This window comes from Neovison vison, chromosome 2, assembly GCF_020171115.1.
Source record: "Neovison vison isolate M4711 chromosome 2, ASM_NN_V1, whole genome shotgun sequence".
NCBI classification, from domain to species: Eukaryota; Metazoa; Chordata; class Mammalia; order Carnivora; family Mustelidae; genus Neogale; species Neogale vison.
In genome coordinates, this window is record NC_058092.1 from 226,753,687 (window position 1) to 226,770,851 (window position 17,165).

Sequence of the window (17,165 nt, forward strand, 5' to 3'; positions counted from 1 at the left end):
AGAAAGACTCCTGCACAAAACCGTAATCTGATTTTCAAAGGTCATTCCCACAGGCCCACGCTTCGTCTTCCTCTAGCACCTTGGATGCTCCTACCTACGGATGTTTTACATTTCCATAGCTACTTTCCCTCGCAACCTGCGGTGTGCACCCAGATTCAAAATACTGAGACATGATGGAAATCTCGGGCAGACCAGTGCCCCCTCATGAGCCGTTACCGTTCTGCCAACCGGTGCCTCACCATCTCCCCGTAAACCAGCCCCGGGCCGCGGAATATCCAGTGACAACAAGTCAACAGAGGGAAGCCGGAACATGAGAAGCTCAAAGCTTATCTCTGACAGGAGAGGAGAACCAGGACTCTGGTGAAAGCTTACAATGATGGACGCACACCACAGCAATGGTCCACAGAAAGCGGAAAGATCAGCTCATGTAATGAGATCACCGTCTAACAGGTAAAGAAAAATACTAACACCATGATGCTGTTATTTGAGATGGTATTTGGAGATGTAACCTAGATTCCTAAGGCTGTTGAAAAAGACAGAAATCCTGTACTCAGGCTGGACAAGCGGCAGGTATCCCTAAATATAATTTCTTTCCCGTATAACAGCATTCTATAGTACGAAATCCTTTTGCAAAGCTGTGCTACCAGATTTCAAAATCTACTTGGTCGGGCTGATAGCATCACCCATTTCACAGATGGTGAAAGTGAAGCCCCAAGGAACTAAAAGGGCTGCTCTTAGGTCATACAATGAGCAACTGACTAATATGGCCAAAATATGAACCCAGATTTCTAACACCTGTTTTAGTGAACTTGATACTACCCCATAGCGGCCTCCCTTAATTCTAAATGTTAAGTTCTTTTTCAATTCAAAACATATTTTGGGGCTCCTGGGTGGCTCAGTCAGTTAAGCATCTGCCTTGGGCTCAGGTCATGACCAGGGTCCTGGGATCGAGCCCCACATCGGATTCCTTGCTCAGTGGGGAGCCTGCTTCTCCCTCTCTCTGCTGCTCTGCCTACTTGTGCTCTCTCGCTCTCTCTGTCAAATAAATAAATAAAATCTTAAAAAAAAAAAAAAACCCTACACATTTTGACATGTCACCTGCAAAGTTCTTTAAGAAACACAAATCTAAAACGAGGTCTCTGTGTATGCTTACCTCTTGTGCAAATGACTCTGCCTTCTTTCGAAGGTCCTTCTCCAGCTCCAGGTTTACCTGCATTTCCTCATATTCTTCTACCGCCAGCATGGACACTTAGGAAGACAAAGAAGAGAAATGCACAGAGACCAGTGACCACACAGACTGTCAGGAACATGGATGAAAAGCAGTGTTGCAAAGATTCTGCGTACCGGCACACAGGCTCCTTCAGCCACTGCTGACTCAAGTATGAACAGATCAAACGTTTTTGAGAGCAGCTCGGCAACGTGAATCAAAAATCTAAAACCACTCATACTCATACCCTCTGACTCGAGAATTCCGCTTTTAGGAACGTACCAGTTCGCCCAAGAGAACAAATCATGAACACATCCAGCAGCACAGCCCCAAGAGTGCTCTTGGCGTCGCTGCTGACACAGAGAAATGACCCGGATGGTGTCCCACGGCAGACCCAGGAAAGGTCAGTGAATGTGCGCAAAGATACTCATCTTTGTTGGTAATCAGAGAAATGGAAAGGAAAAACACAGGCACCTTCTTAGACTCAGCAGAGAGGGAACTGGCAAAAATCAAGAAGCAGACTTACACCAAGTTTGGAGAGGACACAGGACGATGGGAAAAGACACACTGCCCACAGGAGTGAAAATCTACCTAAAAGTAACCTGGCATCATGTGCTGACGTTGAAGAGGAACCTTGGCATTTGGCACGTTATGTGAGGTCACGTGCACCGGAAGACGCATGTAAGAATTTTCATAACTTGGAATAGCAGAAAACTGGAAAAAACTCAAACAGCCACGGAAAAGACCATAAATTCTGTGACAGACAGCGAATGACATACTATCCAGCAGGGAAAGTTAACATACCAGGGCAAATAGAGACCTCGCAAACCAAAAAATGCACAGGGACATATGCAAGGTGATATCATGAATATAAAATTCAAAAACATGCAAAGTTAAACAACATGCCGCTTAGAGATCTGTACACACCTGGTAGAACTATAAATAAAAGCAATGATAAAAATCTACGTGAGGGGATGCAAGTAGAGATCGATATTCAGGGGCTTCTAAGGTATCAACGGGTAAAGACGTATTTCTTTTGTTGAGATTTTTTCAGCTTCCATAAATGTTATAAATACATTTAACCAATGATTTATTTATAGATATCGTCTTAAGGTTGGAAGAATATACATGACATTTAATAAGTGCTTATCTTTGGACTGTAAGATTGAAATTTTTTTTCCTTTTCCATTTGAATCTATGTTTTCCACCAAAAAAATGTATTACCTGAATAAAAAGAAAAAATATATATATACGTTATTTTTAAGCTTATTTACATGTTTAAGCATGCTTACAGAGAAATGGCCTTAGATCCACTGAGGCCCAGAGTCAGAGCTCTGAATTAAAGAATCACTGAAGGACAGGAATCTCAAAGGGAAGGTATATCAAATAGAAGAAACATGAAATCTCTGCTACTTTTTGACATTCTGGGGCCTGTTTTGTTAAATAATGACATAGGCGGGACTGAGGGAGTGATGACGTCATTAGGAATTAGGCACAACACAGGGAGAGCTCACACTGGTCTTTCCATCTGCCTCGACACAGGCACTTTCAATCCTGAGCTGAGTCATAGCAATAAAATCTTTAAAAAGGCGCTCTTAATGGCTGCTTTCACACAACGCTCCGCCAGGACACTTCAGCCCTAACTGACTAAGGACTGGTTTGCTGTGTAATGACATAGAATTTCAAACTCTGTACTCCGTAAATCTCCTGCCTTCTCAGAGGGAAGAAGAACAGTCTTACTCGAGTGAAGCAAGGTAAGAGGTGGTTTGTGGTGTGAATTATAGGTCCCTGAGAGCCAAATGATTTTCAAACCTATTTAAAAAAGAAATTTTCACGAAGGCAACAAAGACAACTATGACTATCTAAAGGCCCCGGGCAACGTAACTGATGTTCTTTTCTAAGTCCGGAACACCATAACGAAAAGTGAGTTTTCACAAGTCCTGGCCCTTCTGACTTGGCTTCTGCAAGAAAGAGGTTGGTCCTCACCATGCATTTATTTATACCATCTCTCTCTCTCTTCCTACGGAGAGGGCTCTCTGAAGGCAAGATCCATGTGATCGACCTTTGTAGAACCCCCTGTGTCTAGCACAATACATCAAAACCATTTCTATCTTCCTGAATGCGGAAGGAGCTGAGAAATGTAAGAATCTACCGCATCTCCCACACTGAATTACAAGATCCTTTATTTATTCAAAAATCTCAATTCGTTCCCCAAAGGTGGAGAACTACCACCAATGACAACAGGGAAAGTTCAAAGGTTTCCTGCACTCAGGCATCACTCCCTTGTCCTGAACCAGAGGACGCAAAACACAGCCCCCGTGGGACTTGATGCTGTGTTTTACAACAAGGATTCTGATTTCTCTAGAGGTAGCCTTTGGAGAAATCTCCTTCTCACCACGAGACCAAGCCTGCTTCTCCTGATCAAGAGGATCATTTTAATATGATTCATATGAACGGTCGTAAATCTCTCATCACTCTGGCCGCTAGACAGCTCCAAGCCAGACTTGACTGCACACGGGCAGGACTGCACGAGACCTCACGGCAAGCATGGAACCTTGTAGAGCGGTATTTAATTGTACTTTTGCTTTGTCCCATTTTGTATATTCTCATAATTTAAAATGTTTTCATATCATGTCACATGTATCTGTGTAGATATCCTCTCTCTTGGATTAAAAATCACCTACCAAATACATAAATACTGAGGGGAGTGCCAATACGGCCATGGTCCCAGGATCCGTGTAGATAGAACAGTGTTTTGGTTTGAGGTGGGTGGTACGCTCCTCAAGTGAAGGGACTTTTAGAAGTCCCAAGACCCTAAGGTGGGTGATCAAATAACTGGAAACAGAGAGACTCGTGGCTAGAAACCAGGAAAACCAAGACAGGATATTTTTGCTCCAAGACTCTTCAGGCATAGGTACAAAACAACACAAAATGTATACAAACCAAATAATTTACACAGGTATCTGCAAAAAAAGACTGGAAACACCTACCTCTATTGCATTTTTCTAAGACTCTTCTCTGTTCAAGAACTTCTGAGTTTAAAGCATCTTTTTCTTGTTTAACTTTATTTACCTAAAAATGTGAAATTGTGAGGGAAGAAAACACCCGACATTGTAAAACATGACATAAGGTGATGTGTGACACACAGACTGCTGTTCAACATTCAACATGAAGTTACAATTTCAGGCAGTAATGGCTTTACCATGTTGCGCTTTTAGTAAAGTTGTTCTTAAGGCCTCGGGGGTAGCTGTTTAAGCTGGGATATACCCTTTGGTAGAGAACTTTCTTACAAATTCCAAATGGCACTGGTCCCTACCCATGTAAATGATTGTATTTTTAATGCAAAAATCAAGTAGAAAGCACCCAGAAAGTAGACAAATCATGTAGTCAGAGATCCAATACTCAACTTTGATATTCATTTCAAATTCTGATGATATTTAACTTAAGGAAAACAATGCATGAATTTTTAAAATAAAAAATACTTTTAAACTTTGATGACTTCTAGCTTAAATAAAACACACAAAAATCTTCCCCAAAGACTTATATTTCTGAGTTAATTTTGACATCAACGGGAAGAGACTATGAAGGGACCATTTTAGAAAAAGAACGTGAAGTTAGGTGTACCAAAGTGTGCAAGTCTCAAATGCACTACACTGAATTTTAAAAAGCAGGTACAGGAGTGCCTGGCTGGCTCAGTCAGTGGAGCATTTGACTCCTGATCTCAGGATTGTGAGTTCAACCCCCACACTGGGCATGGAGCCTACTTAAAATAAAAATTAAAAAAAATAAAAAAATAAAAAGCAGGTACATTTACATCATTTAGAAACACTCAAAATCCTATGTACTGTAGCAAAATAAATGATAAAAGCCAAATTCAGAATAATGGTTGTGTAGGGGAACGGGGCATGGAGTGAGGGGAATACAGTCAGGGAGAGAGACACTGGGGTTATCAAGACTACATATTAAGCTAGGTAGTAGACATATGGGTGTTCCTTATTTTGTTTTTTATACTCTTCACATGTCTGAAATAGTCGTAATAAAAGGAACTTCTGAAAGGATTTCCAATAATACCTCTAAATGGGAGGGGGACAGGATCACCAGTAAATCATCATAATTGAGGAAGAGAGTGCATCAAAACATGTCTGTCTCTCTCCTATGGTTTCAGACAAGAAAGAAACTAAGATAATGGTCCTGGAAAAGGACTCTGAATCCATCGGCACACCAGAGAGCCTGTGAACTGGATGCTTTTAGCGTAAGCTCCGTGTTTGGTTTTGGTCTGAATTAGCAGCCGGTGTACACTCCCCAGGAATGCCACTTCCAAAACAGCATCATCCTTCCCATGCCTCAGCATGTTCCGCAACTCTAAGTAAATGCGAGGCTGAAGTTGGTGGACACCATCTCCCAACCTTTCTCGCATTCTGGCCCTTAGGAAAACCGTGAGACACGTATGCAAACTGAGGTAGCTGGGTAAGGTTGCCTACTGAAGGGATCGAAGCCTCAAGGCCTCAGCATTAGCCATAAGCCACCTGAGGGATGGGTCTAGAAGTTTGGGCTGTGGAATCTGGGAACCACGGACACCAGTTAAATCATGACTGCAAAGGCAGTGCTTTGAAGCACCATGCACAGAAAGGCAATTATGTGCTCTTGTTCTTAAAGACCATTCAAAAGGAAAAATAAAAAGATTTTTGAAGCACCCACTTTGAACCCATTCTGACATCTAGATGCTTATGTTGCTGTCACATAAGAAGACAGCACTTCCCAACTGAGCCAAACCATCTGATGGCGAAGCCAAATGCTTCTTCCCAGCAGCAATAAAGCAGATGACTTAAATTGCAGAGAGCGTTCTTACAAATCTGCCTCCCACAGTAAAATACGGGGACAACGGGGATACTTCATTGCTATTTTGCTGATTTACTGAGCTGGGTAGTGAGTTTATCAATGTTCATGATCTTATTTTCTACACCTTTCCATATATTTGAAACGGAGGGGAGAAGAGAAGGTCAGAACTGGTACATGGTTCTCGTGCCTGAAATCAACTTCCAACAGCAAGTTTTTAACTTAGCCAAACAGCCTAAAAACACCAAAAGTCTTGCTTTTCAGGCCCAAGATACATACTTCTTCAATTACTTCTGCAAGTTTGCTCTTGAGATTTTCCAATTCAATTGCTAGTATCTTCTTCTCCTCCTGAACAGATACAATTTGATCTCGAAGTTCTGCATTTTTAAAGAAAAAAACAAGAGGAGGAAAACAATATAAGCAAACTTAGTTTTTAATTTAAATTCAATTAGCAAACTTAAGAGTACAACATTAGTCTAGTAACTTCTAAACTTATCTTAAAAGACATTAATCTTGTCAAAAGAACTGAAAATTCCAGTCCATATGTAGCTTACAATCAAGGTTACTTAACAAATAAAATTCAAATAAAGCAGAAAATGGTGGAAATCTCACTTCTTTGCCCCTGTATGCAGCCACAGTTATTAATCATTTTATACCATGCAATCTCACTGTGTTATTAAATGTACCAGATCATGTTTTCTTTGCATGCTATCAGCCCATATTTTAGGAAACTATCTGGCATTTTAGAAGTAAATGTTTTAAGATTTCAGCAAAACAAATTAAGGCATATTACTAATTTCCTTTTTATTTTAAAATGGCCATGGGCTCTTGTCACAATAAAATATAACAAACAATGGGGCAGTTGATAATTTGCAGATTTTGATTTGCAGAAAAAAATCCTGACCTGCTGCCAATTTATAGCCCTCAAACGTTATTTGAATGGACTCAAAATATAACCTATTTGCAAAAGGGTTAATTCTAGTAATTTTCTCTCCAGAGTTGTTGGTGCTTTGTTTCTTAATTTATTTCCTAGTTCTTCTTATTGGAATTTAATGAAAACTGTATTACCAAAACGAAACTATTAGCAACCATGAAGTGCAAAAGCTTCTGGTAGTAGATGGAAGTGACTCCCACCACTCCACAGTAGAAAAGTACACAAGAGGGGCGGCCGGGTGGCTGAGTGGTGGAGCGCCCGACTCTTGACTTCGCCTGAGATCAGCTCGTGATGGCAGCATCCTGGGATCCCACCAAGTCAGGCTCCACATTCCGCTGGGAGTCTGCTTGAGGATTCTCTCTCTCCCTCTCCCTCTGCCTCTCCTTTCTCTCTCTCCATCTCTCTCTCTCAAATAAACAAATCTTTAAATATATATATATATATTTATATATATATATAAATATATATATATATATATATAACATATTAGCCCAGAGTCAGTCCTTAAATGGATATCCAAGGCCTCCAGGTTTGCTACTCAGGTTTAAACTGCTTTTAATTAAAAACCTTCTCTGGAGTTATTTATAAATTGAATCAAGATTTTACAGGAGGCCAGCCTGGAAGAGTTCTCAGATCTTATTTCAAAACCTCTTTCTCCACTGGCTGGGTAACGTTGACGGAGGAACGAGAGACTATACTGTCCCAGACCTAAGACGAGGGGAGAATCATGAACAGAAGAAAATCCTGTAAACTACTCCCTCCCCACCCATACAAATATTACTTTGTCTTAGGTCAGGGGGGTGGACAGTCAGGTAACAATGGCTGCCTTTATACCTCCTTCCCCCTCCTTCCAACTGCAGTTTTATCCAACCCAACATGCTAGTAAGTATTGCTTTTCGCATGCGCTTGATGCTAAAATACCCTAAAAGTCATTGAACCCCGGACTGCTCCTCTCCATCTGTAACATAAACAGATGGAGAACATATAATCAGGTGTATATACAATCAAGAATAAAATTAAAGTGTATTTAATAGAGGTTCCATGTGATATTCTACGTGCCGCTGACCACCACAGTGAGTGGTCTAACCGTGCCTAAGTTGAACACCGCAGATTGCTTACAGCTCAGTGCCTCAATCAGATGAGAAGTCCTTTGAGGGCAGAGACTTAAGCCATCTGGGGAGGAATCCTCCCCAAAGATTCCAAAAAAGAACCAGACAAATGGGAGGCATGGGCTACATATATTTTTATCCATTCTTTCTTTCACTTAACAAAATTATCTCAATGTGTAGTCCATATTTTTAAGAATTTTTACAAGCTGGCTGTTTCCATCAAGACAACAGTTTCAAAAGTGTCTAATCGCAAATGAGAAAGTAATTCACAATGCACCAACATCACATCGTATCATGATTCTCAACCAGGCTGCTCTCTGGGACATTTAAATCTGAAACTTTTTGAAGCAGGACCCAAGTTCTAAGGTTCTCAGGTGATTCCAATGGGCACCCAGGGCTAAGAAACATTATCCAAAATGTGCCCAGTGCAAGCATCCCACCTTTGATCTGCTTCTGACACTGTACAGAGACACAGGTCTCCACGGTGCCTTCTGGGTCTGTGCTGACATCTTCGTCATCGATGTTGATCTCCTCGGTGATTACATCTGGTCCTAGCTTGGCCATGTACAACATGCTGATTCTTTTCAATGTTTTATTTTCTTTATTTAGCTAAGGCAAAATATAAAAACAGTCATTTTAACAGCAGTCAAATGAATGTCTTGCATTTTTAAACAATAGACAGATTGAGTGTATTTCTGTCTTACATATTCATCAACAGCCACAGCATGAACTAACAATTAGAAGATTCATGAAATAAGGTTTTATTTACACTTTTTAGTATTAAACTAACTAAAGTAAGACCTGACGCCTGGATTACAGCCAGCAGCATGGGGAAATGCTAGTACTAACTGATGACATAAGAATTACTAAGACAAGATACCATTATAGATTTAATCAAATTTCAACTTATTCCATCCTTAATAGTCCTAATTAAGGCACTTCATTTCAAGAAAATGTTTTCTTTGCTGTTGTGCCCACCCTTCAAATGTTTGTTAGCCCAGCCCTCCCTCTTCTCTGAACACCTGCTACTCCTCTTCATTGTTCCACAGCATTCCTTTGGGAACAACTGTGTTCCCCCAGAGAACACCCCATCCCTTTGGCTGAAGCTAATCAGTCTGGGGATCAGGCACGTGAGCCTAAGCGTGGTCAGTCGAATCCCTCCTCTAGAAATTTGGAGGCTAGAACAGAGATGAGTTTCCGTCCATGTGTCCAGATATACAGACGCTGTAGGCAAACATGATCCACTACTGAACTGAGAAACAGAGGAAGGTAATCCACAGCAAAGCCAAATCGGAGCTGGTGTGTAGAGACACACAGAGAAAAATAATGGAGATGGGTCTCCCACAGGACTCTGGTCCATTCTCAAAATGCTCCTAGCTCATGGATGCCATGGGATTCCCCAATATCTCTCACTAACAAATTACTACTTTTTTTTCTTTTGACAGTGGAAGAAAGTACAAGGTATGTTTCTGTTCTCTCTATAAAAAGAGTTATAGTTCATAGCAAAGAGAAGAAATCTTAATTAATTAATGTATTTGTTATTCCCTTTGCAGAAATGCATTGTTCTTTAGTTTCAGTCGCTCAACTACCATCGTCTTCTTCGGTTCCCTTGTTTATGTGTGTACCGGTGTTAGTGCAAAGCACAAAGACTCAACGTGGTCCAAAGCCCATAGAAGGAAAGTATGGTTTTCTTATGTTTTCTCTTCTGAAGACTAAAAAATAAAAGGTCTCCTATGAACACATGCACATATAGAAATGCAACCTCTCTTCTTTCACTCAGGGCTAATGGCGACCAAGACAAGTTCTGAATTAAATAACTGACACTGGAAATAAATAGAAACAGAAACCCAACTCACTGGAAAGCTAATAACTACCTTCTCTACTACAGCTTTACATCAGAGTAAGTCATGCTGGTACTGGCCCAGCTTTGGTCCTTCATTTGTGATCATAATCAAGGCCCTTAAGGGCTTCCCTCAGGAAAAAGTCCAGACCATTTCAAACAGGGAGGTCTGATTCTCACCCCAAGAACACTGAATCTAACTATATCCCAAGTAGCCTGATGTGGGCCCAAGAGGTTTCCCAGACCTCTGAACCCTTCCAAAGTTTCGCCCTGGGAAGCCTCATGAGCTCTACTCAGGGAATCCCACACAGCCCCTTTCTTCCCTGTGCCCAGCCCACACAGCTCCAGCTTCTAGCTCCCAACAGTCCATGAGAGGATCCGGGATAAGACAGGAGCCCATGATCTCTAAGCCTCTCTCCCCTAGGATAAAACATTCTCGTAAAGCCTGTTGTGGGTTCCTGGTACCACAGGCGCTGCAGCGGGCACGAGCGGCTCAAGGATCCTGCCTGATACTCAGATGGTGCCATCTTTTCTGAATGGTGGGGAAAAAAATCAAAATTGAAGGAAAAAGTGAAAACAGTCAAGCCTTCATTTGTAATTCTGTCCCCTAATAATACTTAAACTAATGGTTTCCAACACGCCACATTAGAATCTCCAGAGAGCTTTTACAAAATCCCAGTGCACAGGCTCTCTCACAGACCCAACTCTCTGGCGGTGGAACCCAGCAGAGCACCCTCTCGGGTCCCCAAGGTGATTCTGTTGCGCATCACTACGAAGAATCTTTGACAAGGAGAAAGGCAACGCTTCTGTATCTGTTTCTATAAAACCAGAGGCAAGAATCCTGCTCTATAATCCAACGTCTCTGCTCCTAGAATAACTTCACCTTTCACAGCAGTGGGCTCCTCCTCCACGGACTAAGGGTAAAAATAGCCTCTGCCCCATAACATGCGCACTGAGTGAGACATTACACAGGAAGCACTTCATACGGTGACGGACATGTAGGACAAGCCAGTGTCTGCTCCTGATAGGAACAAAAGGTGTTCGGGGTGTGTGTCTGATTTTTCTTTGGGAATACTTTTATCAGCTAGTTTTTTTCAACCAACATATACATCTGTGCAATTTTCTCTTCTTCCAGGATCCTCATGAAAGCACAAAAACACTAATTTTTGTTATCTGGTGTTTAACAGGCTCAGTCCTGGGCTACTGTCACAATAATACTTAATAACTTGTTCATTAATTGTTCTACCCTCAAGAGTTTAATGCCTCTTTCTATCAAGCCAGGAATCAGAATCTGCCAGCACTATATGGCTATAATACAACTACTCTCTTCAACGAAGTTACTAACTCAAGAAAAAAGCCCCACACCGGGCACCTGGCAGGCTCATTTGGTAGAGCATGTGACTCTTGATCTCAGGGTCATGAGTTTAAGCCCCATGATGGGTGTGGAGCCTACTCGTTAAAAAAAAAAAAAAAAAAGCCACAAGGAAATTTCTCTGGAACATCATTCTCACATTCTGAAGGAAGAAACATAAGATTTATGTACATAAAGATTTCATGACCATACTAACTGGATATTTTTGAAAACTCTGAATTCACAAATTTTGGCAAAGTAGTTTCACTGAGGTTATTATTCATCAAGTTATATGTTAACAGCATACTGTCTTTTGGAATGATTCTAAGTCACAAAGCAAAAATAAATCTTTTATAAACCTATAGTAGCAGAATCTTCTATTACGTTCAAATTTAAATAGTTTTTATATTGGGTGCAGCTTAATGAATATTTAAAGATACAAAGTAAGCAAGTTAAGCAGATTTGGACCATATGGTTTAAATAATTGGTCTACATTTATTGGTTTAACCTACACATTTTACCGAAGCATCCACCCTTGCTTTTAAGAAAATTATGCAAATTGCATCTTAAGAACATCCCATTTGTCATTAATTTGAGAGCAAAGATTTAGAAAAATAAGAAGAAATTTACAGAAACTTTGTTGCTTTAAAAATGGAGTCTACTTTCAAAAATGACAATTGGGATACCTAAATCAGGATGTGCTACTTTTTTTTTTTTTTTTTTAAGATTTTATTTCACAGAGAGAGATCACAAGTAGGCAGAGAAGCAGGCAGAGAGAGAGAGGGAAGCAGGCTCCCTGCTGAGCAGAGATTCCAATGCGGGGCTCGATCCCAGGACCCTGAGATCATGACCTGAGCCGAAGGCAGAGGCTTTAACCCACTGAGCCACCCAGGGCGCCCCAGGATGTGCTACTTATTGATCATGCATATAATGAAGCTTCCAGACTTTGCATTCAAAGCTGTAGTATCTTCCAGATCCAATGAACACATCTAAAGGCTTTCTGACCTATTTTTATTCCAAGTCCTACAAGGCCACATTTTAGCCTCAGAAAGAAACCGTATGGCCACTTTGAAAGACTTCATGAAGAGGACAAAACGTGTAAGTGAAGGATCCTCTTGTCAAGACTAAATTATAAAACTGATCTTTGAGATTAGTAATACAGTGGTTCATAAACAGGGACGGACGAAGACAACAGTCCCCTGGCAGCGTTCTCAGCACACACCTGGCCTGGGGCACATTCCCAGCATCAGTGGGTCTAGGATATTCTTAAGAAATCAATGCTGGTCCACCCTGACACTTGGGACAAGGCAACTGTAGAACCCCAGAGAGGTTCATTCTCTTGCTCAAAGTCACCTGTTAAAAAAAAGGGGGGGGGGCTCAAATCATTTTTTTAAAAGGGTCTGTACAGACCTGTGAGTGGAGTACATCATGAAAAAGGGAAGTCTGTCCCATTCTCCCTGCCGTCCTAACTCTAGTCCATCCTGTCATTTGAGAGGAGACACAGCAGTCCAGAGACCAGAACTAGTAACTTGCCCAAAGTCACATATGCCCAAAATGATATCACTGGGAATAAAACCCCCAAACTGTTGCTTTCCATTAATTCTGCCAGTCCTGCGAGGTAGTCTGTGTTCTCATTTTGCAATGTACTACTGGCAACAGGGATACTTATGGATAGCAAGAGAAAATCCAAGGACTATCTTCAGCTACTGCAAGGTTCAGAGCAGTTAGTATGCTCCCAAGACATATTTTTCTATCTGTTCCCAAAGAAGGAATAAAGGATATGAAAAAGAGGATTCGCCTCTGCCTTTGGCTCGGGTCATGATCCCAGAGTCCTGGGATCGGGCCCCGCATCAGGCTCTCTGCTCGGCGGGGAGCCTGCTTCCCCCTCTCTCTGTCTCTGCCTGCCTCTCTGCCTAGTTGTGACCTCTGTCTGTCAAATAAATAAATAAATCTTTAAAAAAAAAAAAGAGGATTCACCCAGTTTTGCAGACCAGTGAACACTTAATGAAGGCTAGCGCTGAAGAAATGATAGGAAAGCACCCATGCGATCACTGTTTTTAAAGCAATGGCCCATAGTGCTGTGTATTCTTCAAAGGAATAACAGAAGAGAAGTTGCATGTACATGTTTATATTCTTGGGTTCTGACTGTATTATCTTATGAATTCTAATGTAGTGTCATTACACAAACAATTAAGCAAATACCTCCAGCAAGCACACTGCTAATGCACACAAATTAAACAGAGAGATACATAGACAGATTGGCTGATTGATTTGCAGACTTTCAGTGACATCCAAAGACATACTTTGGAGGGAGGTGATGGGGAAGAGAGAAAGGCACACAACCGGCATTACTAATGATTTTTGGTTAAAAATTGCTGTAATCCATTTTCTGATGAAGTGGTTCAGATGCATTTTATCTGACCCAAAATACGTAAGACAGAGATAAAAAAACATTCTTTAATAATAATGTACTTCTGATGAGATAGAATATAGAAAATTACACTCTTGGTAAATTCATCAGCGAGAAGCAATCAGTGGAGCACTGGAGGTCACCTTTAGCATGCCCTCACTCTGCTTTCACAAATAATCACCTGAAATGTAAGGCTGGAGGCTGACTTTTTCATCTAAATCAAACTTGAAACACTCATTGCCCCCTTTATGCCACACCAGGTTCGTTTTAAACTTGGTGAATGTTTTCACCCAATGCTTAGACATTTAGAAAGTCCAGTTGAAAGATGGACTCTGGGCCATTTTTTAGAGGCAGAAAGCACCAATGCTGAAATACACACATGTAAATGCCCCTTTTACAATGGAAAGAACCTAGGCATTAAGATATTTACATAACCCTATTCCAGGGCTTTGATAATTTACAGCACTTTACGACACTTCTCCTCCTCATCAGAGCAGAGGCAATGGACTAGACAAGCAAAAGCAGATAAGAGGCCACTCATCAGAAAAGAAGTTGAACTTAAAAGGCACAGGTAGAATTCCCTTATTTGAAGAGTCTCACCTTTGTCGCCAGAGCCTCAGCACTCTCTCGACAAGTCTTCTCTATTTCAAGATGGTTCTGCATAAAATTGACTTCCTCTATAACCATGTGAGAAACTAGGAATGAGGGGAAAAAAGTCTCAGCATTCAGAGATTAGTCAGCGATTCCAGAAGCCCACACATTGTGTCCCATGACTCAGAATACTTCACTTCTTTAGCTCGCCAGGCCTTCAACGGGTATGGAGGAGGGAAAAACAAAAAACAAACAAACAAACAAACAAACAAAAAAACAGTCTTGAAGCTGCCGCCCTGATTAAATCTTAGCTAATATTTGGACGTGGAGGGGGAAAAAAAGAACGCAATGAAGAGCCTTCATTTCCAATGCACACATTTTTAAGAAAGCTAGTTAGGCTGCCCTTAAGTGTCTTTATTCTATGCAGCTGTACACAGAGTCTTAGAGACGTCCACTAAGTTAGACGAAAGAATCTCTCCTCAATGAAAAGTGGCAAACGCGATTTCCTTTTCTTAGCGAGACAAACACCTGGATCTAAGAAGGAAAATCAGCTAGCAAGAAATTTTTAAAATTAAATCTTAACTTGATCTCCTTCACCAGAACAACAAGGTGGCAGTTTAGCTCAGGTCAGCATGCAACAGCCTTCTCTATGAGAGACAAAGTAGTTACTGTGATTTAATAAACTCCGGGGCAGAAAAGTACAGCAAACCCCAGTTATGTACTCGATGACGATGAACGTGGAGGCTTCTTGCATCACAGACTGTCAGGAAGATTGGAAGAAAAATGCAATTTTACTGGACACTTTACCAATGCTTGAAAAATAGTAATTTTCAGGCTCTTTCAGTAGCTGGTTTATACAGATTGAGATTCAAAGGTACAAAGTAATTTAGAACCTGAATTATACTTCGAAGATCATCTGAGAGAAAAGTGCCAATTCCTTTCCCCCACATTTTTAGTTAAAAGAAAATGCTCAGCATCTTAAACCTCACTGTGGACGTGTATACTTATTGACATGTGTTTGGCTTAAAAAAGAAAAATGAAGTACACCCAAATGTGAAACCCAATGAAGTTAAGCAAAAAGCACTGGGGCTCACATAACACAAAGAGAGATTACTTTTGCTTCATTTAAGCTTAATTAACCTGCAATTATGATTAAACTCAGGGGAAAAAAATTTCTCTCCAAATTAAATACAAAAATGTATTACTTCCTAAGTCTGTCCAAAGTTCTTATTATGTTAATATTCAAATTCATAAAGCAGCACTAAATGGCCAGAAACATCTCTAACCTTGACATTTTTTCAGGGGTAATAATAATCTGCAGCAAATGCAGGCCAACCAAAAACCACTTAACTAATTAGTAGTTGCAGTCACCGAGAAAAACATGAATCAACACTGTTATTACAAGTGGCACATTTGAGTGGCATCTAATTATGACTTGATGAGCACGATACTTGCATTATCAACATTACTACTGCATCCCATCAGGGCCTAAAAGCTGCTGATGGCATTGACTTCGAGAAACTCCCACTCAATGGTACAGCAGCACCCAACAATCGGCTTGGCAGGGGCCCCCCTCACTAAATGACACGTTAAGCGTAATTACTGGTAGACATTGTAAATAAACAGGATTGGAAGTGAAAATTGTACCAAGTGCATAAGACACAATCTGACACATTGGAAGTGGCAGCCTTAATTGAGAGTTTCTTTGACTGCTCAAGATCATTTCAACTGCATTTCTCAGAGGACAGTGATTATAACTGTGGAGACAGACGGCATAATGGTATCAGCACTGCTGACAGAGCAGTGAATTAAATTGTATCTGCTGTTGTGTGAAAGCCTTGATGAGAGGTACAGATGCCTTAGTGGTCTTATCATTATAACACAATGGTCATGTTGTCATCAACCTTTCTGGCTCCAATTGAAAAGAAATGATTGTGTGTTGAGGCTCTGCCCCCCCTTCCACACCACCCCCCTCTCCTCTTCTATCTCTTGTTCTGAATAGAACCAATTTTCAGAGAGCTATGAAATCACGCAATAGGTCCTAAAATGCAGCTGCTTGGCATACAAACGGGTCCCCATTAAACTGGAATCACACACAATATGTGTTTATGCCAGAAGAACAAATAGAAGCTGAACACAGGCCAAGTTTATTCACACACACAAAGCCCATGTAGCTCTTCATCAATATAATTGCCTTTTATATTGTAGTTTAAATAATAGGCTCTATTATTTCCTTAAAATCCTAATATTCTTGGCATTTTATCACTATGTTTACAAGGTAGGTTCTTCAAAAATGTGAAGGAAAGAGAAAAGAAACCTATACAATTTTTACAACATCAAATATTACTCTGAATTTTTAGCCTTAACTACTTGACTTCTTCTGCCACAATCTGGTATTTCCACCATCATAACAAAAACATAAACACTCTGCATGTTTCATAGGAATTTGACTTTTTATTCAATAACATTCTTGCTCATGGAAGAGTAAGGAAAAATCATTCCACATAGCAAGGTTTAGGCCCAGCAAAAAGAAATACACACACACATGCGCACACACACACACACACACACACACACTTATTTTCTGAACATTTTGTAAAAAGCTGCCCTGTAACTTAACTTGATAAACTTACAGAGGCAGCACTAGCCACAATTTTCTCCAATTCTCATAGAGCAGGCCCCATCAGATAGGTTTTTTTTCTCTCTTCCTCTAAGAGAGAACAGTAGAAATCAAAAGTTGTGCTTTGATTTCTAGTTTAAAAAATTATCTCAATGCTAAGTGGGGAGCAAAGAAACCCACCTATTCACTTTCTAGATTTAAAAGAAAAGAACATGTTTCAGAGGGCATTTATATCTTTAAAAAGCAGACCTCATTTCCAAAACTACA

General features: G+C 40.7%; 1 protein-coding gene across 2 annotated transcripts in view; it reads right to left on the reverse strand.

Moving 5' to 3' along the window:
* SHTN1 (shootin 1) overlaps nt 1-17,165 on the reverse strand; it is a 96,627-nt gene that overhangs the window by 50,614 nt on the left and 28,848 nt on the right. For both annotated transcript variants that reach the window (XM_044240604.1, XM_044240605.1), the window contains exons 4-8: nt 14,288-14,382; nt 8,527-8,695; nt 6,323-6,420; nt 4,198-4,279; nt 1,154-1,248 (exon numbers count right to left, since the gene is read on the reverse strand). In XM_044240604.1, the coding sequence (XP_044096539.1) occupies nt 1,154-1,248; nt 4,198-4,279; nt 6,323-6,420; nt 8,527-8,695; nt 14,288-14,382 (539 nt within the window). The remainder of the gene's footprint in view (nt 1-1,153; nt 1,249-4,197; nt 4,280-6,322; nt 6,421-8,526; nt 8,696-14,287; nt 14,383-17,165) is intronic.